At 47.9% G+C, this 24,595-nt stretch overlaps 1 protein-coding gene across 8 annotated transcripts in view; it reads right to left on the reverse strand.

Annotated features, from left to right (window-relative positions):
• Positions 1 to 24,595, reverse strand: part of POMT1 (protein O-mannosyltransferase 1) — a 128,444-nt gene that overhangs the window by 86,147 nt on the left and 17,702 nt on the right. For 6 of the 8 annotated variants that reach the window (XM_085613935.1, XM_085613936.1, XM_085613940.1 and 3 more), the window contains 4 exons: positions 18,102 to 18,152; positions 17,751 to 17,897; positions 17,202 to 17,313; positions 16,043 to 16,108 (listed from right to left, as the gene is read on the reverse strand). In XM_085613935.1, coding sequence (XP_085470061.1) covers positions 16,043 to 16,108; positions 17,202 to 17,313; positions 17,751 to 17,897; positions 18,102 to 18,152 — 376 coding nt within the window. The remainder of the gene's footprint in view (positions 1 to 16,042; positions 16,109 to 17,201; positions 17,314 to 17,750; positions 17,898 to 18,101; positions 18,153 to 24,595) is intronic. The other 2 variants (XM_085613941.1, XM_085613943.1) reach the window with 1 other exon arrangement.

Raw genomic sequence — 24,595 nt, forward strand, 5'->3', positions numbered from 1 at the left:
AAACAAGGGCTCCAGGAGCTCCTGGCTGAGTATGCTAAAGACCACCCATCTGAACATGGTGATGGCCAGTCAGATGAGGAAAGGGAAACAGGGGAGGAGGACAGCAACCTCCCCATACTATTCCCTAGGGAGGAGATGGCACCCATACCCTCCAACTCAAGACATAGCATCTGGGCACCTAGAGACCACACAGGTGGCTCTGGTCCCAGAGACAACCCTGGGGGACCCCCCAGTGAAGAGGACAGCCTTGTGAGGCTGGCCAAAAGAATAGATCTAGAGTCCAGGCTCCTGGCTCTAGAAAAGGAAAGGAGAGAGATGGGTTTAGCACCCATCAATGGTGGCAGCAATAATAAAAACAAGGATAGGGAGGAAACTTCTGACCTTAAAATCCCCAAAGGGATTGTCCCTAAATTTGAGGAAGGTGATGATATCACCAAATGGTTCACAGCCTTTAAGAGGGCTTGTGATATCAGGAAAGTAAAGAAACCTCTCTGGGGGGCACTCCTGTGGGAACTGTTCTCTGGTAACTGCAGGGACAGGCTTCTGACTCTCTCTGGGCCAGAAGCAGGATCCTATGACCTCATGAAGAAAGCTCTGATTGAGGGATTTGGATTCACCACTGAGGAGTATAGAATTAGATTCAGGGGGGCTCACAAAACCCAGACCCAGTCCTGGATTGATTTTGTAGATTTCTCAGTGAAGACACTGGATGGTTGGTTAGCTGGACATGGTGTGCAGGATTTTACTGGATTGTACAATTTATTCATGAAGGAACATATTTTGAGTAACTGCACAAATGAAAAGTTGCATCAGCATTTGGTAGACCTAGGTCTAATTTCTCCCCAAGAATTGGGAAAGAAGGCAGACCACTGGGTCAAGACTAGGGTGACCAAGACAACCACTGGGGGTGACCAAAAGAAGGTGGTCACAAAACCTCCCCAGGGGAAAGGTGGTGAGAATCCCCAAGATAAAAAGTCTGAGTCTTCCAAAGGGCCCCAACAACCTGTTCAGGTGGGTGGGACCCAAACTACTCCCTATGTGCCCCAACCATATAGGGGGAAGAACTTTGATCCCTTAAAGGCCTGGTGTAATACCTGTAAGAAGCAGGGACACCTAACTGTATCTTGCCCCCAAAACAAAGCCCCTAAGGCACCCAGTACAGCCACTCCTGGGGCAGCAAGTATACAAATGGGATCAGAGGTGTACCCTGAGCAAATCTGGGAACACACTGAAGCAAGTTTAGTCTCCTTGGGAGAAGTGGAGTTTGCCACTGTGGCTGTGTGGCCCCCCAACTTAAAGAAATACTTACAGTACCCCTGGGTAAATGGAACTAGGGTAGAAGCTCTGAGGGATACAGGTGCCAGTGTCACTATGGTGAAAGACACACTGGTTTCCCCTGAGCAATACTTGATTGGGAAGTCTTACCCAGTCACCAACGCTGACAGTGTCACCACTAGTCATCCCATGGCCATGGTAACATTAGGCTGGGGGGGGGGGGTTACTGGCCTGAAACAGGTAGTGGTCTCTCCAAAGTTGCCAGCTGCATGCCTGCTTGGAAATGATCTGGAAACCTCAGCCTGGGCTGAGGTTGAGTTAAAGGCCCATGCAGCCATGCTGGGCATCCCTGAATTGGTGTGTGTGCAAACCAGAACACAGAGCAAGAGGAAGGGTGAAAAAGTAGGTTTGGAGCCTGGAATAATGGCCCAACCAACCAAGAGGAAGGGCAAGGAGACTGGGGGACCAGCTTCTGTACAGCCAAACACTCAGAACCCCTCTCCCCCTGGAGAGGATGTAGATACCCCTGAGGGAACTGAGTCCATGGAGCTTGACCCTTACCAGGTTGAACTCTTGGGCCCAGGGGGACCCTCTAGGGAAGAGCTGTGCCAGGGCCAGCGAGACTGGCCCACTCTTGAAAGCCTGAGAGAACAAGCTGCTTCAGAAGCCAGGGGAGATGTCAGTGGTACCCACAGAGCTTATTGGGAAGAGGGATTACTGTATGCTGAGATAAGAGACCCCACTCCTGGAGCCACCAGGAGGGTGGTAGTGCCACAGAAGTACAGGGAGTTCCTCCTAACTTTGGCTCATGACATCCCCCTAGCTGGACATCTGGGGCAATCCAAAACTTGGGAAAGGTTAGTGAGTCACTTTTACTGGCCCCAGATGCACCAAAAGGTGAAGGAGTTTGTCAGCTCCTGTGTTACCTGTCAGGCCAGTGGCAAGACAGGTGGCCACCCAAAGGCCCCCCTCATTCCACTACCAGTGGTGGGGGTCCCCTTTGAAAGGGTAGGTGTGGACATTGTGGGTCCACTTGAACCTCCCACAGCCTCAGGGAACAAATTCATTCTAGTAGTAGTGGATCATGCTACTAGGTACCCTGAAGCAATTCCACTTAGGACTACTACAGCTCCTGCAGTAGCCAAGGCCCTCCTGGGTGTCTTCACCAGGGTGGGTTTTCCTAAGGAGGTGGTTTCAGACAGAGGTTCCAACTTCATGTCTGCTTACCTAACACACATGTGGAAAGAGTGTGGAGTGCAGTACAAGTTTACTACACCCTACCACCCACAAACCAATGGCCTTGTTGAGAGGTTCAACAAGACATTGAAAGGTATGATCATGGGACTCCCTGAGAAACTCAAAAGGAGGTGGGATGTCCTGTTACCATGCTTGCTTTTCGCTTACAGGGAAGTGCCACAGAAGGGAGTAGGTTTCTCACCCTTTGAACTTCTGTTTGGTCATCCTGTAAGGGGACCACTGTGTCTTGTAAAAGAGGGCTGGGAGAGGCCTCTTCAGGAACCCAAACAGGACATAGTGGACTATGTGCTTGGCCTAAGGTCCAGAATGGCTGAGTATATGGAAAAGGCATCCAAGAACCTTGAGGCCAGCCAGGAGCTCCAGAAGCACTGGTATGACCAAAAAGCTGCACTGGTTGAATTTCAACCAGGGCAACAGGTGTGGGTTTTGGAGCCAGTGGCACCAAGGGCTCTCCAAGACAAATGGAGTGGCCCTTACCCTATCCTAGAGAGAAAGAGTGAGGTCACCTATCTAGTTGACCTGGGCACTAGCAGGACACCCAAAAGGGTCATCCATGTGAACCGCCTTAAACTCTACAATGATAGGGCTGACATCACCATGCTGATGGTGACTGATGAAGAACAGGAAGCAGAGAGTGAGCCACTCCCTGACCTCCTATCCTACAGCCCAAAAGATGGGTCAGTAGATGGTGTGATTTTCTCAGACACCCTCTCTGCCCAACAGCAGACTGACTGCAAGCAAGTCTTGCAACAATATGCTAGCCTCTTTTCCCTGACCCCTGGTCTGACAAGCTGGTGTACCCATGATGTGGACACTGGTGACAGTGCACCTGTCAAGAACAAAATCTATCGACAGTCAGATCAAGTCAAGGAAAGCATCAAAGCTGAGGTCAGCAAGATGCTGGAGTTAGGGGTCATTGAGCCTTCAGAGAGCCCCTGGGCTAGCCCAGTGGTTCTGGTCCCCAAACCTCATCAACAGGGTGAAAAGAGAGAGATGAGGTTCTGTGTGGACTATAGAGGGCTCAACTCTGTCACCAAGACAGATGCTCACCCTATCCCAAGAGCAGATGAACTGATAGACAAATTGGGGGCTGCCAAATTTCTCAGTACCTTTGACTTAACTGCAGGGTACTGGCAGATTGGCATGGCCCCAGGAGCAAAAGAAAAGACAGCATTCTCCACCCCTGATGGGCATTATCAGTTTACTGTGATGCCCTTTGGGTTAAAGAATGCCCCTGCCACCTTCCAGAGGTTGGTGAACCATGTCCTGGCTGGGTTGGAGTCCTTTAGTGCAGCTTATCTTGATGATATTGCTGTCTTTAGCTCCACCTGGCAGGATCACCTGATCCACCTTGGGAAGGTTTTAGAGGCTCTGCAGAGTGCAGGTCTCACTATCAAGGCGTCCAAATGCCAGATAGGGCAGGGCACTGTGGTGTACTTGGGCCACCTTGTAGGTGGAGGCCAGGTACAGCCCTTACAACCCAAAATCCAGGCCATCATGGACTGGATAGCTCCAACAACCCAGACCCAAGTCAGGGCATTCCTTGGCTTGACTGGGTACTACAGGAGGTTTGTGAAGGGGTATGGGTCCATTGTGACCCCCCTCACAGAACTCACCTCCAAGAAAATGCCCAAGAAAGTTAACTGGACAGTTAGTTGTCAAAAGGCTTTTGACACCCTAAAAGAAGCAATGTGCTCAGCACCAATTCTAAAAGCTCCAGATTATGCCAAGCAGTTCATAGTGCAGACTGATGCCTCTGAGCTAGGGATAGGAGCGGTCCTATCCCAGACCAATGATGAAGGCCAAGACCAACCTGTTGCTTTTATAAGCAGAAGACTACTCCCTAGAGAGCAGCGTTGGGGTGCCATTGAGGGGGAGGCCTTTGCTGTGGTTTGGTCCCTGAAGAAGCTGAGGCCATACTTGTTTAGCTCTCACTTCCTAGTTCAAACTGACCACAGACCTCTCAGATGGCTAATGCAGATGAAAGGGGAAAATCCAAAACTACTGAGGTGGTCCATCTCCCTACAGGGAATGGACTTTGAAGTGGAACACAGACCAGGGACTGCCCATGCCAATGCAGATGGACTTTCCAGGTTCTTCCACTTAGACAATGAAGACTCCATAGGACAAGGTTAGTCTCATCACCTTTCGTTTGGGGGGGGGTTGTGTGAGAAAGTGCCATCTTTCTTGCATGGTATGCCCCCACTTTTTGCTAAATTGCTGAATGTACTTCGATTGAGTGTACCCTGGGTTCCTGCCAATCAGGTGCCCAGGGCCTATGTTCCTTCCTTAAACCACACAAACTCCAAATTGGCAAACCCTAGCCACATGTCAGCCCCTAGTAAATGGTACCCTAGGTACCCAGGGCCTTGTGACCAGGGAAGGCCTCTAAGGGCTGCAGCACTCATTGTGCCACCCTCAGAGGCCCTGTACCCTTACACACACACTGCCCTTGCAGGCTGAGTGTCTGGGTGCAGGACAAAACAAAGAGTCGACATGGCACACATCACTGTGTACCATGCCCATCACCTACACTGCCAAGGCATATGTCAGCCACCCCTCTAGCTGGGTGCATTACGCCTATGGTGTGGGCACAGGAGCAGGAGCCCTGTGCCCCTACAGTACCCGGGTCCATTCCATTAAGTGCAGTGCTGTCATTTAAGAGTACATGGTGCTGAGAGCTTGTCAAACACGAGCTCCACAGCACCATATTGGCAACACTGAAGCCTGGGAAGTTTGGTATCAAACTTCTCAGCACATTGAACCCACACTGATGCCAGTGTAGGATTTAATGTACTAAGCACCCCAGAGGGCATCTTAGAGATGCCCCCTTACAGCTAACTTACAATCCACGTCTGCTCTGAGGCTGCCCAGGCTGCCACACAGCAGACACGTTGCTGGACCCCTGGGTGGGAGAGCCCCTGCTCTCCCGGGCCTGCAACAATGCACATCCTGGGTGAGGTGAGAAATCTCCTCCCCCAGGATGAGCAAAGGGAAGCTTCAAAGGCATGCCGCCATTTGGAGTTTCCCCAGGCCACTGCAACCCCCCACTCTGGCGGGAAGCTTGGCCGGAAACCCCATACAAGGACAGGGGATGTGCCAGCCTGCCCACCCCACCCCTCAGGTGGGGGAGGCGAGGTGAAGCACATCTCCGGGCTCTCGCCATCTTGAAGATGGGAGGCCCTACCCTATCAGGATTAGGCTACTGCCCCCCTCCCACAGGAGAGAGGCAGGATAGGGGGTGTACCCACCCCAGGACAAGGACCCATTGGTCCCTGGCCTTCACCTACCTGTAACGCCCCTAAATCTAGTATTTAGGGGCACCCTGAACCTTCCTTCCTTAGATTCCAGATAGAAAACTACAAGAAGAGCAAGAAGAACAAGGACCTGCCCTGCAGCTGCTAAAAAAGAGAAGAAGACACCAACTGCTTTGGCCCCAGCCCTACCGGCCTGTCGACTCTCGAACCTGCACCAGCGCGGCATCCCTCGTGGCCAGCAACCTCACCAACCCCGGAGGACCTGGCTACCCTTTAGCTCTAAGCCCCTGGGACTCCCACGAGTAGAGGCTCTACTCAAGAAACCTATTTGCTATCCCTGGCACCAGCCCGGGACCGCGGACCCAACACACTCTGCACCAGCCAAGCCTGGCCAGTGCCGGAGTGGACAAAGACCCAGAGGACGACCCCACGGCGACTGTGACCCAGAGTCCGGCACCCAAGGACCCCCCTCGACATCCCGGAAGAAGCCTGCAGCCTCAGAACCAAGTGCCACCCCAGCCGCGATCAACCAGAGGGTAAGATTCCCGACGTCAAAAGGCACCCCTGCACCCGGCGCCCTGCGGCCCCCTGTGCCCAATCCCGGGGTACCCACCTAACCTACAACTACCCAACTTACCTCTCGAAGTGGTGGTGGCACCTGAAACCTCCTCGTCCCCGAGCCTGCAGCCTTTTTTCAAACCGGAACAATCCCATTGATTTCCATTGAGCGCCCGAAGGCTCAAAAGCACCCTACACCCAGCCGCCCGAGTGGCCCTGGCAGTGCCCTCTCTACACTAACCTACTTCCCCACTTGCCCTGAGTAAGTGACCAGGAGCCCAGCTCCCACAGCCGCGTGGCTTGCCAGACAGCAGCCACCAACCAAGGCCCCCCTATCCCTCATAGGATAACATTGGGCCTAACTCTCTCTGCACCCGGCCGTCCTGAAACCGCTGAGGGTGAACCAACTGTACCTACCTGACACTGGGGGACCCCTGAGTCCATGCCCGGAATTTCAACTCTGCCAGTCGAGTACTTACCCTTAAACCGCTAACTTCATTTTCCTCATAGGGTAACATTGACTGGCTTTTTCTTCAAAAATCTTCTAAGTGTGAACTTTTCAAAACTGCAAAAATTCACCAAAAATCAGCCAAGTGACAAAAACGAATTTACTCACCTGCTCCTAGGTGAGCTCCCAGTGCTGGATCTTGGTGCCCAGCCCTGACCCTGAAAAGTGTTCACAACTATACTTACCTCTAACTCATTTTTCTCCCATAGGAAACCATTGTCTGCTTTTCTGTGAAATTTCTTCTGTCTATTTTTGCAAATTTGAAATATTATTTTAAAATCGTACCATTTCTGCAAACGAAATTACTTACCTGCTTTTGATAAGGACCCCAGTCCTGGGTCTAGGTACCCAGTCCTGGATTACTAAAGTAACGATAAAGTACTCTACCTGCAATTTGAATTTCTTGCCATAGAGATCCATTGAATGTTTTCTTTGAAATATTTTCTAAGTGCTAACTTTTGAAATAGCTAAATATTATTTAAAAATCATTACAGTTATTAAGTCGACTTTCATCACTTGATTCTGAATACTGACCCCAGGCTGGTTCTAGGAGCCAGACCTGGAATTCCAAAAGTAATCTGAAAAGTAATTTATTACAAATAACCTGAATTTACCATTGAGCTCAATGCATTGTTATGTTTAGGAAATAGGATTGTTTATTGCAACCAACTGTGACTGTTTACACAAATTTATTGCTTAAGACAAAAGTATTTATATTCAACCTCTCATTCTGAGAAAGTATATTTTTACCCCCTTTGTGGTTCTAAAAATAAAACAAGCATATATTTTATATATATAAACCATTGGCCTAGAGTTCAGTTATTGAGTGTGTGAAACCATTTGCTGACTGAGTGTGTACAATAAATGCTTTACACTGTCCTCTGGTACTGCCTTACTGCTCGACCAAGCTACCACTTTTGAGAGTAAGGTCATACCTAACTTTGACCTCTATCAGCCTCTGGGGGACTGTGGACTCTGTACACCCTGTACCTATTAGGGAACAGTATATACAGAGCTACTTTCTCACACCCAGTGTGATATATAGGCATATAACACGGAGTAGAAAAAGTAATTGTAAGAAAGTGGCTCTGTGTACACACTGTTCCTATTTGGGAACAGTATACAGAGTCCACAGTCCCCAGAGGTTTGGCAGAGGCTAAAGTTAGATATAACCTTACTCTCTACAGTGGTAGCTTGGTCGGGCAGTAAGGCAGTATCAGAGGACAGTGTAAAGCATTTGTTGTACACACTCAGTCAGCAAATGGTCTCACACACTCAAGAACTGAACTCTAGGCCAATGGTTTTGTATAAAAATATATAGTTTTATTTTAGAACTAACAATAGGTATCAAAATATACTTTCTCAGAATGAGATGCTTTAGATAAATACTTTCAATAGGCAGTAGACTTTTGAAAGCAATAGATACAGTTGTTGCAATGGGCAACACAATTTCAAACACAATTATACATCGAGCTCAATGGGAATTTCTAGTTAAATGCAATTGATTACTTTTTGGATTACTTTTCTTACCACAGGACTAGATCCTAGATTCAGTCCTGGGACATCTCCTGTAAGCAGCTGAGTAAAAACGTTTTGGTTACAGTTATGATTTTTAAGGAATATTATTGTATTTTAAAAGTTGACACTTAGAAACTTTTTCACACAGAATCACAATGTTATCCTATGGGAGGAAATTCACTTAGCAGGTAAGTGGGGTTATGGTTACTTTTTCTAACTCAGTGTTGGATCCTGGATCCAGCACTGGGGCATCTCCTGTAAACGGTTGAAAGAATGTGTTTTTGTTATACAGGCGATTTTTAACGTATATTTGTAAGTTTGCAAAATCGACACTGAAGAATTTCTGGCAAAAACCAGGCAATGTTATCCTATGGAGGAATATCAAGTTATAGGTAAGTATGGTTGTAATTACATTTCAGGGTTAGTGCTGGGCATCAAGATCCAGCACTGGGATCTCTCCTGATAACAGGCGAGTACATTTGTTTTCGTAATTCGGCTGATTTTAGATGAATATTTTAAAAGTTTCAAAACTCGACACTTAGAAGAATTTCCAAGTGAAAGACAATTAGAAGAATTTCCAAATGAAACCAGTCAATGTTACCCAATGGAAGAAAAGTGAGTTATCGGCTTTTGGGTAAGCCCTCGACTGGCAGATTTAAGGTTCTGGGCATAGACTCAGGGGTCTCCCAGGGTCAGGTAAGTACAGTTGTTACACCCTCAGCGGCACAGGGGCAGCCGGGTGCAGAGTGAGTTAGGCCCAATGTTACCCTTTGGGAGGCAGGGGGCCTTTGGTTGGCGGTTGCTGGCTAGCAGGCCACGCGGCTGTGGGAGCTGGGCTCCTGGTCACTAACTCAGGACAAGTGGGGAAGTAGATTAGAGAAGAGGTTGCACTGCCAGGGGCACTCAGGCAGCTGGGTGCAGGGTGCTTGTGAGCCGTCGGGCGCTTAATGGATTTCAATGGAGAAGCTCAAGGACGAACAAAGGCTGCAAGCTCGGGAACGAAGATTCTTCAGGTGCCACCACCACTTCGAGCGGTAAGTTGGGTAGTTGGAGGATAGGTAGGCACCCAGGAGTTGGGCACAGGGGGCCAGGGCACCAGGGTGCCTTTTGGCGTCGGGAAATCTTACCCTCTGCTGGTCGCGGTTGGAGGGGTCCCTGGTTCTGAGGCTGCAGGCGTCGTCAGGAGCGTCGAGGTGGGTCCTTGGGTGCTGGATTCGGGGTCACAGAGGGAAGTCCTTGTGGTCTTTGATCACTCCAGCACAGGCCAGGCTTGGCGGGTGCAGAGTGTGTAGGAGTTGCGGTTCCTGGCTGATGCCAGGGGCCTATTACTTTCTTTGAGCAGTACCACTGCTCGTGGGAGTCCCAGTTAGTTAGAGTCACAAGGCAGTCAGGTCCTCCGGGGTTTTTGAGGTCGCTGACCACTGGAGATGCAGGGGTTGAGCAGGAGCAGGTTCGACAGGTCTGTAGGGCTGGGGCCAAATCAGTTGGTGTCTTCCTCTTGTTAGCAGCTGCACAGCAGGTCTTCTTGGTTCTTGATCTTCTTTGTTTCGGAATTTGGATCTGAGGAAGGAAGGTTCAGGGTGCCCCTAAATACTAAATTTAGGGGCGTTTCAGGTAGGTAAAGGGCAGGGACCAATAGCTCTCTTCCCTGGGGTGGGTACACCCTCTATCCTGCCACTCTACTGTGGGAGGGGGGCAGTAGCCTAATCCCGATTGGGCAGGGCTCCCCATCTTCAAGATGGCGAGAGCCCGGGGGATGTGCTTCACCTCGCCTCCCCCCACCTGAGGGGTGGGGTTGGCAGAGGCTGGCACACCCCCTTTCCTCACTTCCCGCCAGAGAGGTGGTCAGAACCGGTGGGGGCCAGTTGCTGAGTACAGCAAGTGGCCTGGAGAAGCTCACAAAGGCGGCATGCCTTTGAAGCTTCCCCTGCCCATCCTGGGGGAGGAGACCTAGCACCTCGCCCAGGATGTGCATTGTTGCAGGCCCAGGAGAGCGGATGGCTCTCTACAAAGGGGTCCAGCAACATGTCTGCTGTGTGGCAGCCTAGGCAGCCCCTCAGACAAGACGTGGATTGTAGGTTAGATTCAGGGGGAAACTAAGTTGCCCTCTGTCGTGTATCTGACAGTAAATCCCACACTGGCATCAGTGTGGGTTTACTGTGCTGAGAAGTTTTATACCAAACTTCTCAGTCTTCAGTGTAGCCATCATGGTGCTGTGGAGTTCGTGTTGACGACCTCCCAGCACCATATACTCTTAATGGCAGCACTGCACTTACAGTGCCCAGGAATGGACCTGGGTACTGTAGGGGTGTGGGCTCATGCACCTGTGCCCACACCACTGGCATAGGGCACCCAGCTTGAGGGGTGACTGAGGTATGCCAGGGCAGTGTGTGTTGTGGGCATGGCACACAGGGATGTGTGCCATGTCGACTCTTTGTTTTGTTCTGTACAAAGACACTCAGCCTGCAAAGGCAGTGTGTGTGTGTGTCAGGGTACATGGCCTCTAAGGGTGGCACAATAAGTGCTGCTGCCCTTAGGGGCCTTCTCTGGTCACAAGGCCCTGGGTACCTAGGGTACCATTTACCAAGGGCTGATATGTGACCAGAGATGCCAATTGTGTTTTGGCTGTTAGGCAGTTTTTAGGGAAGGAACACAGGCCCTGTGCACCTGATTGGCAGGAGCCCAGAGCACACCAAGGAAAAGTGCATCAGTTATCAGATAAAGTGTGTGGGGGTGGGGGGTTACTGCAACAGAAACCCACTTCCTTACAGTAATCTATAAAGTAATCTGAAAAGTAATCAAAAGTAATCAAACAGTTATTTCCACTGTATTGAAAGAATTTACAAATCTGTAACAAAGGCATTTTCATTCAGCTGGTTTGTACTGTTCAACCTGCCTTGAAAAGTACCATTTACACTTACCTGTACCAGGCTTGTTTGGTTCTAGAAAATTAATATTTTTATACAAATCATATTGGTCTGAGTTTAGTCTTTGAGTGTGTGACATCATTTGCTGATTGAGTGTTTTCAACAAATGCTTAACACCCTCTGATACAGCCTTACTGCTTGCCCACACTACCACAAATAGAGAGTGAAGTGCTCTCTACTTTGACCTCTGCCTAGCTTTGGGTTTCCTCTGGACTATGTGCACACTATACCTCATTTTAGTATAGAACATACAGATTTAGCTTCCTACAACAACGCATTTGTAAAGGGCACAGTTACCCCCGAGGAGGCGTCCTGGCGCTAGCGGAATTATCACCCACAGGATTCTTAGCAGCAAAGAGTCTAAATTTCATTTAGGCAGGAGTCGAAGAGTAATGTTTTTAAGCTCTTTCTCAAAACGGACAGGATATTTCTCAAGTCAAGTGGAGGAAAAGAAATGGTCTGTGTGGCAATAGGTTACTCTTACCCGCCCGCTTTTGCCTGAATTTTCCTAACTGAATGTGAATAGCTTCAAAGCCTAAGCCTCTTTTAGAATTGAGAGACAAAGTGAGTTTCAAGGAGCTCAGAATTTGTTTGCAACTGCCTTAACATTTATACGCTAAGAGAGATGCAGCCACCCAGATACCAATCCCTTCGTTTGCACGCATTTCCTTGACTGGCTTTTAAACTCACAAGTGAATTATTTATCTGTGCTTACATTTCTTTGTAGAACTGCCTTAATGTCGATGAATCTCCAATTTGTTTTTGAGTTTCTGCAAGCGCAGCATGTATGATACATTCAGAAGGAGCATGCACTTATAAACTCTTGGGCCTTATTGCCCACATTTCTGCCTCCCACGGGTGCTTTCTGGAACAAGGGCAGGGTGAATGAATGGGGAAGTAGTAATAAGTAATTTGAATACCCTGTGTCTTCTTAAGGTGGCGGTGCATACTCAGTGACTGGGCCTCTTCTTGCCACATCTCAGAGTTCAGGAAGATGTTTTTCTAACTCTGTTGCGGACTCCCTTAACCCAATCTGCTGAAGTTTGCTTTGATGTACAGGGTGCATTTTGGGACACGTGAAGAGTCATTTTGGGTATACCAGGGCACATTGAGATTTATAGAGTGCATACATGGGTGTAAAATTCTTGGAGGGCTTGTTAAGATTCATAAAGTCCATAGTAACACGTATTAAAATTAACGTGGGGCATACCAGGGCAGGCTAAGATTCATAGGGTGTATACTAGAGGAGGCTAAGATTAATAAGGTGCATAACAGGTGTGAGAAAGTGCCTCTTTTGACATGGTTAGCACCCTACTTTTTGTCTGGACATTGATGTGGTTTTGACTGTAGTGCACAGGGTACCTGCCAATCAGTGCCGTTATGCCAGTGTTTCTTCCCTAAAAACCATTCCCCAATTGGCCATTCAGGCCACCTGCAAGTCCCTAGTAAAAGGTATCTAGGTACCAATGGCATGGGGACTGAAGAGGGTCCCCTCACCTAGGCTATGCAGACTGCTACTGCAGCATGCCTGGCGCACACAATATAAAGTCGACAAGGCACACTACCTGTGAGCAGTGTCAGCTATCACTGCCTAAGATATAGGTAAGTCACCCTCTAGCAGGCCTTACCAGCCCTAAGGCAGGGTGCACTATATCCCAGGTGTGGGCATATTTGCATGAGCAGATATGCCCCTAAAATATTGTGGTCTATTCCTTAATATTGTAAGTGCCAGTGAAGCCATAGAGCAGAGGTCTTCAAACTGTGGGGCAAGCCCCCCTGGGGGGCCGTGGCTATGTTCCTAGGTGGGCGCAGATGCATTTGTAAATACATGTAACTGAGGATGGCCTGGAAGTGCGACTATTTATCGCGTTTACAGGCTGTCTTGATTTACATTCAGCAGGTATAGGGCATACTATTGTAACTGTTATTCTTGGTGCCGTGGCGGCGGAAGAAAATAACATATTCTTTAAGTATTTTGTTGATTTTTCACATTTAGCCAGCTGCATTTGAAATGATGCGCATATCATAAACAAAAAATAAATGCAAATGAAACTAATCCTTGAGAACGCTTTATTTAATGCAATGCAACCTCAATTTATGAATGCGATCACTGCACTTAGAGAGTCACACAATTGAACCCTGCTTGGCACAGTGTAAAATTCAGACTTGTGTGTTTATAATGCTATGAAGTCCCAGCGTGTTTATAATGCTATGAAGTCCCAGCCTGTAACACAAAGCACTGTGAATATTCAAGTCATTATTTAAAAATTGTATTACACACTGTATAAGCAAGGCTATTAGTATTATGCGGCGGCTAGGATGAAATTATGGGACAGGGTTGACTAAATTATGCGACAAAAAAGGACAATAAGCAACAGAAAGCTGACTGTCAACTGTTGTGATTGGCCTTCCACTGTGTGGCAACATGTGTTGTTGCATTTTTAGTAACTTGATCCATTTCAGCTAGAAAGCCGTTTTCGTTTGTTAAAGTCTGTAGAATATGCAGCAGATGGTGGATTATGTAGCAAGTGGATTTTAAATGGCCATCACTACCAGTAGTGCTTCAGGTGCAGTTGCACTAGGGCAGTGCACCCAAATTTTGTTTGTGTTACTAGCAAAATGGTGGATGGGAACCCTTATTTCCTTGTTAGCATTAGGGCCCTGGTTACCCTCGCTGCGCAGGATACAGGTCCAAGGCAACAGGTGGCAAGATGCAGGATTTACTTTTTTTCTTCTTTTTTACACAAAAGGGCAGACAGCCTGCTTTGGCCTCATGTCTAGGAGTGATGGGCCAGTGGAGAGAGAGTGAGCATAGTAGTAGTTATCATTTATGCTGCAATGGCACAGGGGCCCAGGGGCCCAGGGTTGTGAAGCATCAAACCCCAATAGTATTGTTTTACTGTCTTTTCTTGATTATGATGGGGCCCAGTGCACCATTGTTGTGCCGGTGTTGCTTTGGGCCGCGAACAAATGGCCAAAGACAAGGGAAGACGTAATCGGGGGAGACACATTAGCTTAGGCCTCAGAGAGATGACAGAGAGGGGAAAGGGGCAAGATGGATGCCCATTTTCAATCTGATTACTGAAGCAGGTGCAATGGCACTCGGGCCCAGGAGTGAAAGGCCGATTGAATAACAATTATGATTGCCTTCATTTATAAAAGAGGATCGGAGGCTCACTTTTCTTCGCTGCAAAGTGGTGGGCAACATGCGAGAGCTCATTTTATTCTGGAGGGGACAAAGAATCTGTTCCATGATTGGAGGGATGGCCATGCATGGTGGGGAAGGGGTGAAAGAGGCAGAGGCACAGTCTGCTACTCAGGGCTGCAGCTATCATTAGTGCAACAAGTGAAGTTGCATTGGGTCTCAGGAGTGTGAGTGGCTCACAACACCCCAAGTATCAGGAGTTGCTTGATATATTTGCTCTTTTATAAGGGTCACATTTAGTGTGGATTATCAGCTGCAGAAAAAGTACTCCTGAAATGGTAATCCCGCCCCCTACACCCGGCCCGGATCTTTTCACTCCCCCAAGTACTGCCATAAAGTTTTCGAGGGGGGCGCCGACTTGGAAACATTTTGCTCACGGCGGCTCACAGCAAAATAGTTCGAAGACCTCTGCCATAGAGAACAAATGGACTGGAAAATCGACAACTAGAGTTCCACAGCACCATGATGGCTTCACCTACACCCGAAGCCCCTGTGCCTTGGTGAGCCAAATAGATGGTGCCCCTACGACCCCCTATATCTCTACTTACGTTTGCTGTCGTTGGTCTCCCTCCTGCAACTTCCGGTGCGACGCCTGCAGCCTGTTTGTCAAGAGCAAAGTCTTAATTGAAAGAATTGAGCGCCCACTGCTAAAACTGCACCCTGCCGCTTCTGTGCAGCTGGTGGTGTGTTTGGTGCTGCTTTGTGGGCCCCCCCCCCTGTGCTTGCTCTAACCTCCAAAGCTTGGCCCCTGCTACCGATCTACTTACCTGCAAGTAATTTGGCTTCAAGCACCAACAGGCTCCAGTGAACCGCATTGGGATGAGCTCCGATTTTGACCTCAGCACCCTGCCGCCCCTGTGCCGCTGGTGATGCAGTTTTGGTACTCACATGACCCTTGCCTCTTGCTGACCTTTGGTCCAGAAGACTGGAACTGTAAGTGTAATACTTATATGAATAACCACATTATTGTTTTCCTCCATAGGATAACACCTCCACAGGATAACATTGAACAGCCATTCAAGTGTCAACTTTTTAAAGTGAAAAGTACTGCTATTTAAAAACGTACTTACGTTATTGCGAAGATCTTGGTCTTAAAAAAAAAGTACAAACAAAGCTTATTTTTCTAAAATTGGTGTGGATCTCCTTTTTGAGTCATGTGTCCATTATTGGTCAATGTTGTGCAATACATGTCTTACACTCCTCTGTGTTAGGCCTAAGGCTGCTCACCCACACTACCAATAACTGAGCACTTTGGGTTTTACATTGAGCCCTATACACTTTTGAGGAATCCCAAGACTTTGTGCATGGTATAACCACCTAGTGGCGATACGATACGCAGAGTCAGCTTCCTACAGCAGTCTCGGACGACATGAGGTGTTATTCATCTTGAAAATATAACATAATATCCTCCATTTACACCCACAACTGATTGTTTCGAACCAGTTTTGGGCCAGGCAGCCACAGCATTATGGAGACACAGTTACTAGGCATTTTAGGTTAATAAGGGAAGAGTTTAGATTTGTAAAGGAACCCTTACCCAGCAGCACACGAGCAGGAGACACCAGTGAGCAGAAGCCAAAACCACCAGCTGAAGGAGAATGGCCTACGAGGAAAGGTAGGGTGTAAGAACATACAATAATGCAGCACATATAACACCGAGACGTTCAAGACCTCACTTCTACAACGGGACAGAGCGAAGAAAGTACACTAATACAGGGTAAAACCACAAGCTGCACACCAGAGCAGCCACGGGCTGTACATAAGAGCACCCAAAGTCCTAGGCTGTATATCAGAGGGTTGAAAGCCCTTGGGGCAACATAAGATTTGGATGGCAGTCTGAAATCAACAGAAAGAAGTCTAGATACTGGGAATCTAAATCAAAGTGGCCCCAAAAGCTACAAGCAGTATATCAGAACAGGGCAAGATCTGGGGTACACATCACGGCGAGCCAAAGGAATGAGCTCTACATCAGATCATACATTGGAGGGTACCAAGGTCCCAGGCTTAAAATCATCTGTTCAAATGCTTCAGATACATCAGAGCAGCCTTCGGCCCTGGATTCTACATCGCACTGCAAGAGGCTGAGCGGTGATGCGGACTCAAATGTGGCCAATACTTAAGGCAGGTGCACACTGGAGCAATACTGAGCACTAGTGCTCATCACTGCTCAAGCAGAGTGTTACAAGAGCCCTGCCACACCGTCATACCTTCAGCTTATAAGGCGGGTGTAAGGTTAGCTGCAACTGTGGTTTATCACACTGGTGCAAGATGAGTAGCAGTCTTCCAATAAAGGTGTTGTACCTGCAGCTAACAATGCAGCACTTTGGGAGTTTTGATAACAGCTTATGGCACAGGGGTTCCATTGACTATCCCTCTAGCTTCAGGGCAGCATTTCATGAACTACACCTGCTGCTTATCAAGGCAGTGTAAGGAGAACTATAGGTACAGCCTTATTGCTCTGGTTTAAGGTGGGTTGGAGCTGCAGCTTATGAGGTCAGTGAAAAAATAACTGTACCTGCAGTGTACTGCCCAAAGGAAAGGTCGGTCGAACCTGCAGCTGATAGCATGCGTTTTAGGTGGGCCGTAGCTGCAGCGTATGAGGTTAGTGTAAGAATATCTGTACCTGCAGTTTATTCCCTTACAGGAAATCTGAGTTGCACCTGCAGCTTACTGTCACAAGGAAAGGTGAGCCATACCTGCAGCGTTGGCAGTTGTAAAATTTTAGGTACGACAGGACAGCCAACAGAATGAAGAAGATGAGAATAGATTCCAGGAGCATCAACCGAGACTGAGTGATGAGAGAGTTCTCTGTGATAATGAAAAAACAGAAACAGACTTGGCTTAAATACACATTTCCTGAGCTGTAGACGAGTCACGAAAAGGCAAGGTCAGAGCAATCACGAACAGCATAAGAGAGAAAAAAACAAATTCTTAATTCAAGCGCTGAAAGGACTCCTTCTACCAGTGTGTAAAAAGGGCAGTATCCCACAGATAATGGTTAGCAGAGGCTTCATTGATATATGAATTGCTCCGTAACTGTCAATTTCAGACGTTAACATAACATATGCGAAGCTCTTTAAGAGCCTCCCTGGCCTATTAGTAATAAGCCTTGGTGTGACTCACTCTGCTCTAACCTGAAAGGTTGACTTCACAAGTGACAGGCTCTGTGCGTGCTCTAAAAGCCAGTAAAGAACACTTCACATTTCCTTATATTACAATTTGCCTCTGCAGAATACTACACCTACCAAACAGGAGGAGAAGGGCTGCTCCAAGAGCTGTGCAGTGAGTGTAGTTCATTTCCACCACAATTTGGTAAGCAAGAGCAGGACACAAGCCACCAGCGAGGGCCGGAATAAGTCGCAAGGACCAGACTGGGACACTGGCATCATACTCTGCAAAGAAGAGAAAAACAGAAAAGGTCAAAAGAAGGAAGTAGTTATCAGTGGTGGCTGCTCATAAGTCAGTCACAGTTTTACTATGCATCCAGTAAAGGGTGAACAAGTTTCACAAATGCTACTGAAAATGTGACAAATAGGCTATACAAAAGCTCACAACCCAACACACAGCAGAGAAGTGGCATTAAAAGTATTTCTTACCTGCCCCAATTCTGTTCCACAAAAAGTTCCCATCGAATCCTCCAATGTAACCTGAGAGGAGCACAGATTTTATTACTACACTGTAAATAGTAAAGCAGTGTGTTGATGGCTTAGAAGAGAATGGCAGCAGCTTCGGGGAAATGCACTGTTCAACAGTGGCAGTGCTGGGAAAGGAAGGGTGGGAGGTGGAGGATGGATATATATTTTCAAGTTGTGCAACGTGCCGACGAGTGATCTCAAGAAGCGATTGTGTTCAATGGAAGGGATATAGTGTGCTACAAGGAACCCATGGAGGAGGTTGTAGGTGATCAGAAGTGAACGGTATTAGGAGGGATACAATTCAGCGTTAGGTAGCCCACTGTGAGCAGTAGTGCAAAGTGAGAAGGGAACGGAGGGGGCAGCATGGGTAACGAGATAGGGCTAAAACTGAAAAGTATGGGCGTGCATGAAAGAGAGGTATTGTAAGTGTGAATGTGGTATGGCTGAGTAGGACTTCATCTACTCACTCAAAGTGAGTAGATGAAGGGGGAGCAAACGGAAAAACAAAATAGCCTTTTCATTGTTGTGCAAGCTGGTATGTGTTTGGGGCTTTACAACATTCAAAGGTGCTGATGTTAGTGGAAAATGCGATCATGTTAGATCACAGTCGTCAGACGTGGTTCTGTACTTGACTTGAAATCAGAGGGCTAGTTGAAAGAAGGGTGTCTAGTAGATTACCACCAAATGGGTTGCTTTCTCTAGTTAAGACCAAGAGCGGGGGCATCGGGTAAGTACTGCTTGAACATTTGAGAGCTTGGATTTATTAAACTAAATAATATGTTTGAAAGCAATGGTGAAGGAGAAAGAAAAATGGTCTGTTGTTCAATTTAAATAATACCTATTTTAGTTCTCAATTGAGTGCTAAAGGCTCAGGACTTTCATAAACAGGACAATATGGGTTCTAACGTGGAGATGGTTGTAGGAAATTAGAATTTTGTTGCAGTTGTCCCCCCACTCTTTGCCCCATTTTTAGGTCTCGCCTGAGCCAGCACATGCGCTACTCTGGCGAGACATTTAGTGAGCGGGTTTTCAAAAGTCCGACCAGGTGGCATAGAGCGTGCGGTTACGCACACAATGACAAGCAGAGGGGCCATTTGGCTTTCCTCTCTCGTCATAGTGCGCGCACACCACTCGCCACAGCTGCTTTCACTTTTGCCTCACTTTTGCTATGGCACAACTCCCGGGCTTGTTTGTTTTTCTTACCAGCAGGCCATACATATTGCAAAATCTGAAATGTCAGCGTGGCGATGAGACTGATTTATGCATAAATCAGACATCTGGCCCATTCTGTCTATCAACAAGCCATTCCATTATCTTGCGCATTACATGACTGCCATTTTTTCTCTCTCGAGTGAAATCATCGCATGCTTTCGCTTTTGGAATGTACCATTCTCTCAGCTTTTGATCGCAGCTGCTGCCCGTCTGAGAGGTGGCGCAACCGCCATTCTTGTGGTTTGGGAGCGTGCAGGGCTTGTTTAGGCGAAATATGCAAAAAACTAGATCTTTAATCTAGATATCCCGTTTAATGCAACGGAGAGAGGAATGGTTCACATGCACGCGCGTCTTGGGATTGGACTCTATTGGGCTGCACAAGGTCACACATAACCTCCAGCTTATTCTTTGGACAGGGAAGTCTGGATACTTTAACAGTTCCTTTAAGGATGGGAAAGGTTCTAGAAAGCCCTATGTCAACATTTGCTATTTTCCAAATGGACGACTACTTTCCACTTCTGTTTTTGTGAAATCTGCTTTGGGAACTTGTATCATCCAACGCTTTAAACTGAATTCAACATTTTCAATGCATTACGAAATGTAATTACCACTATTACTAGCTCTGATTTGACAGTACTGCCCAATTGTTACTAAAGGTTTAAAGTACAGATTAGAGAACGTTTGGGGCGCCGCTCAGAGGAGTGTTTAATCTCACCTCAGGTGTATCATTCCATTTTCTTTAAAGTGATTCCATTAAAATGCTCGAGGGCCTATTTTGCCCGTCAAAAGTACACTCTGTCATTACAGTATCATATTCATTTATTTTTCTTGTATATGCAACCAATAAGGAACCAATCCTTTTTTGGCAAATTGTCTGGCTTTAATGTGCTAAACTGCATTTGTAAATGCCTGTGATTAGATGCATCATTACATCAATCCTTTTACTCATTCATCCATGCATGTATCCATCCATCCATCCATCTTTTCAATCAACCGCAATCCACCATTTCACTCACACATCTATCCATCCATCCATTTACCTTTCACTCATCCATTCACCCTTTCACTCAGCCTTCCATCCATTCACTCATCCACCCTTTCATCCAGCCATCCATCTGTCCTCCCTTTTACTCATTCATTCAATCTTTCACTCATCCATCCTTTCAATCACTCATCCATCCATCCATCCATCCATCATTCATTTATCAACCCATTCAACACGTCTATCCATCCAGCCTTTCACCCATACATCCAGCTACTCTTTCACTCATCATCCAACCTTTCATTCATTAATCCATCCATCTTTTCGCTCAACCATCCACTCTCTCACACATCCATCCACCCTTTCACTCATCCATCTTTACACTTATTCATCCATGCATGTATCCATCCACCCCTTCAATCACCCACCCATCCACCATTTCACTCATCCATCCTTTCACTCACTCACATTCCGACCCTTTTATCCAGCTATGCAGAAATAAAAAATAACACAATTTTTTATTAAAAGCAACTTTACAGTTTATTAGGTGACAGTGAACACTTGGAAAATGCAGGCGTTGGCTAGAGTGAGGAGAATAAAAGAACTACTATACCGAGGCAACCATTATGTCAATGGTGGGGAAAAATTGTCTTTTCTTTTAGTTAACATCCAAAAACACAGATTTGGAGCTTAGCTCCTACCTATTTATTTTTTATGTCACCAAAAAGGCAAAGCTATCCACACATTTCCAATCCACACCACATAATTCAACACTAAACCACATAATTCAACTCAACACAATTACACTACACGCCACATACATCCATTCCACACCACAGAATTCCACATCATGCCACACAATTCAGAAGGACACCACATAATTTCAGAGTCATCGAGCATAGCCAATAGGTCTCACCTTTGGGACCTTTTAAGTGTTTAACCATGCAACAGTTGATGTTGTTGCACCAAGGATATTGTGCTGCATAACTAAATATTTACAAGGTCCCAAAAGCGAGACCTATTGGCTATGCCAATGCTTGTTTACTACTAGATTCTGGTTTTCAACTCCGACAGTGTACGAAGGCCTGCTAACCAGAACTCAGTGCCAGTGCTCTTTCCTTAAAACAAGTTAAGGTCTAATTGTAACCCAATTGGCAAGGCCTTTGGCACCCCTATAAGTCCTTAGTAAATAGTATACCTGGTACCTAGGGCAGGGGTACTAGAGGGGGTCCCTAAGGGCCGCAGCATGTCTTATGTCACCCTAAGGGACCCACACACAAATTGCATGCAGGCTGCCACTGCAGACTACATAAAGAACAAATGATATACGGAATGCTGAACAAATCAAACATTCCCCCCCAGTCACAGCTGAGGTTAATCTATAATTTGTTTGCTCACCACACCACCACGGTTTGGACCCTGCCATATGCACATCAGTCTTTACCCTGCATAGCCTGGCAGATGAGGGGTGATAGTGTGGAAGATGGCGTGCTGAATCATTGGCGCCGAACAGCAAGGAGTTTTGCCCCAGAATTTCCGTTGCATTGCTATCTTTACTTAAGGGAATGCACACCCAGGAAGTTCCATGTACCAAACCAAATACATTGAGGAACAAGCGTACAATTGTATTCCCTGGAATATTCATTGGCTGGCCATCTTTACAATTATCACCAAATCCGAGGTACGGTTTTGATGCTCTATGTGCTCCATATACTGAAAACGGACACCAACTTATGGGCATATGTGAGAAAGTGCCATCTTTCTTGCATGGTATGCCCCCACTTCTTGCTGAATTGCTGAATGTACTTTGACTGAGTGTGCCCTGGGCTCCTGCCAATCAGGTGCCCAGGGCCTATGTTCCTTCCCTAAACCAAAACCTCAAACCCAAATTGGCAAACCCTGGCCACATGTCAGCCCCTGGTAAATGGTATCCTAGGTACCCAGGGCCTTGTGACCAGGGAAGGCCTCTAAGGGCTTCAGCACTCATTGTGCAACCCTTAGAGGCCCTGTACCCTAAGACACACACACTGCCCTTGCAGGCTGAGTGTCTGGGTACAAGACAAAACGGAGTCGACATGGCACACATCCCTGTGTGCCATGCCCACCACCTACACTGCCCTGGCAAACATCAGCCACCCCTCTAGCTGGGTTCCCTATGCCAATGGTGTGGGCACAGGAGCAAGAGCCCTGTGCCCCTACAGTGCCCAGGTCCATTCCTGAGCACTGTAAGTGCAGTGCTGCCATTTAAGAGTACATGGTGCAGGGAGCTTGTCAAACACGAACTCCACAGCACCATAATGGCAACACTGAAGACTGAGAAGTTTGGTATCAAACTGCTCAGCACATTAAACCACACTGATGCCAGTGTGGGATTTAATGTACCAAGCACCACAGAGGGCATCTTAGAGAGGCCCCCTGAAACCTAACCTACAATCCACGTCTGGTCCGAGAGGCTGCCTAGGCTGCCACACAGCAGACATGTTGCGGGACCCCTGGGTAGGAGAGCCCCTGCTCTCCTGGGCCTGCAACAATGCACATCCTGGGCGAGGTGCTAGATCTCCTCCCCCAGGATAGGCAGGGGGAAGCTTCAAAGGCTTGCCGCCTCTGTGAGCTTCCCCAGACCACTTGCAACCCCCACTCTGGCGGGAAGCTTGGCCGGAAACCCCAAATAAGGACAGGGGATATGCCACCCTGCCAACCCCACCCCTCAGGTGGGGGAGGCGAGATGAAGCACATATCCGGGCGCTCGCCATCTTGAAGATGGGAGGCCCTACCCAATCAGGACTAGACTACTGCCCCCCTCCCACAGGAGAGTGGCAGAATAGGGGGTGTACCCACCCCAGGACAGGGAGGGACCCATTGGTCCCTGCCCTTTACCTACCTGTAACGCCCCTAAATCTAGTATTTAGGGGCACCCTGAACCTTCCTTCCCCGGATTCCAGATTCCGAAATACAAAGAAGAGCAAGAAGAAAGAAGACCTGCCCTGCAGCTGCTAAGAAGAGGAAGACACCAACTGCTTTGGCCCCAGCCCTACCGGCCTGTCGACCCTCGAACCTGCTCCTGCTCCAACCCGGCATTTCTTGTGGCCAGCAACCTCACAAACCCCAGAGGAACTGGCTACCTTTTGGCTCTAAGCACCTGGGATTCCCTGAGAAGAGGCTCTACTCAAAACCAGCTTCTAATCCCTGGCATCAGCCCGGAACCGCGAACCCTGCACACTCTGCACCCGCCAAGCCTGGCTTGTGCCGGCCAAGCCTGGCTTGTGCCGGAGTGAACAAAGACCACAAGGACGACCCCACGGCGACTGTGACCCTGAGTCAGGCACCCAAGGACTTCCCTCGACACTCCCGACGACGCCTGCAGCCTGAGAACCAGGTAACCCCTCCAACCGCAATCAACAGAGGGTAAGATTTCCCGACACCAAAAGGCACCCCTGCACGCGGCGCCCCGCGGCCCCCTGTGCCCAATCTCGGGGTATCTACCTATCCTCCAACTACCCAACTTACCTCTCGAAGTGGTGGTGGCACCTGAAGAATCTTCGTTCCCGAGTTTGCACTCTTTTTCTAAACCAGAGCTTTCCCATTGAAATCAATTGAGCGCCCACAGGCTCAAAAGCACCCTGCACCCAGCCGCCCGCGTGGCCCTGGCAGTGTAACCTTTGCACCTATCTACTTCCCTATTTGCCCTGAGCAAGTGACCAGGAGCCCAGCTCCCACAGCCGCGTGGCCTGCTAGTCAGCAGCCACCAACCAAGGCCCCCCCTGCCTCCCATAGGATAACATTGGGCCTAACTCACTCTGCACCCGGCCGCCCCTGTGCCGCTGAGGGAGTAACAACTGTACCTACTTGGCCCTGGGAGACCCCGAGTCTGTGCCCAGAACCTTAACTTTGCCAGCCGAGTAGTTGCCTGAAAGCCGATAACTCAATTTTCTCCATAGGGTAACATTGACTGGTTTTCCCTGAAATTTCTTTTCAGTTTGGACTTTTCAAAACTTAAAATAATCACCAAAAATCAGCCGAGTAACGAAAACGAAAACACTCACCTGTTATTAGGTGAGCTCCCCCTGCTGGATCTTGGTGCCCAGCACTTACCCTGAAAAATATTCACAACCGTACTTACCAGTAACCCAATTTTCTTCCATAGGAAATCATTGACTGTTTTTCTGTGAAATTTCTTCTAAGTGCCGATTTTCACAAACTTCAAATATTCTTTAAAAATCATACAAACTGTGAAAACGTAATTACTTACCCGTTTTAGATA

This window comes from Triturus cristatus, chromosome 1_2 (genome assembly GCF_964204655.1).
Source record: "Triturus cristatus chromosome 1_2, aTriCri1.1, whole genome shotgun sequence".
In the NCBI taxonomy this organism is placed as follows: Eukaryota; Metazoa; Chordata; class Amphibia; order Caudata; family Salamandridae; genus Triturus; species Triturus cristatus.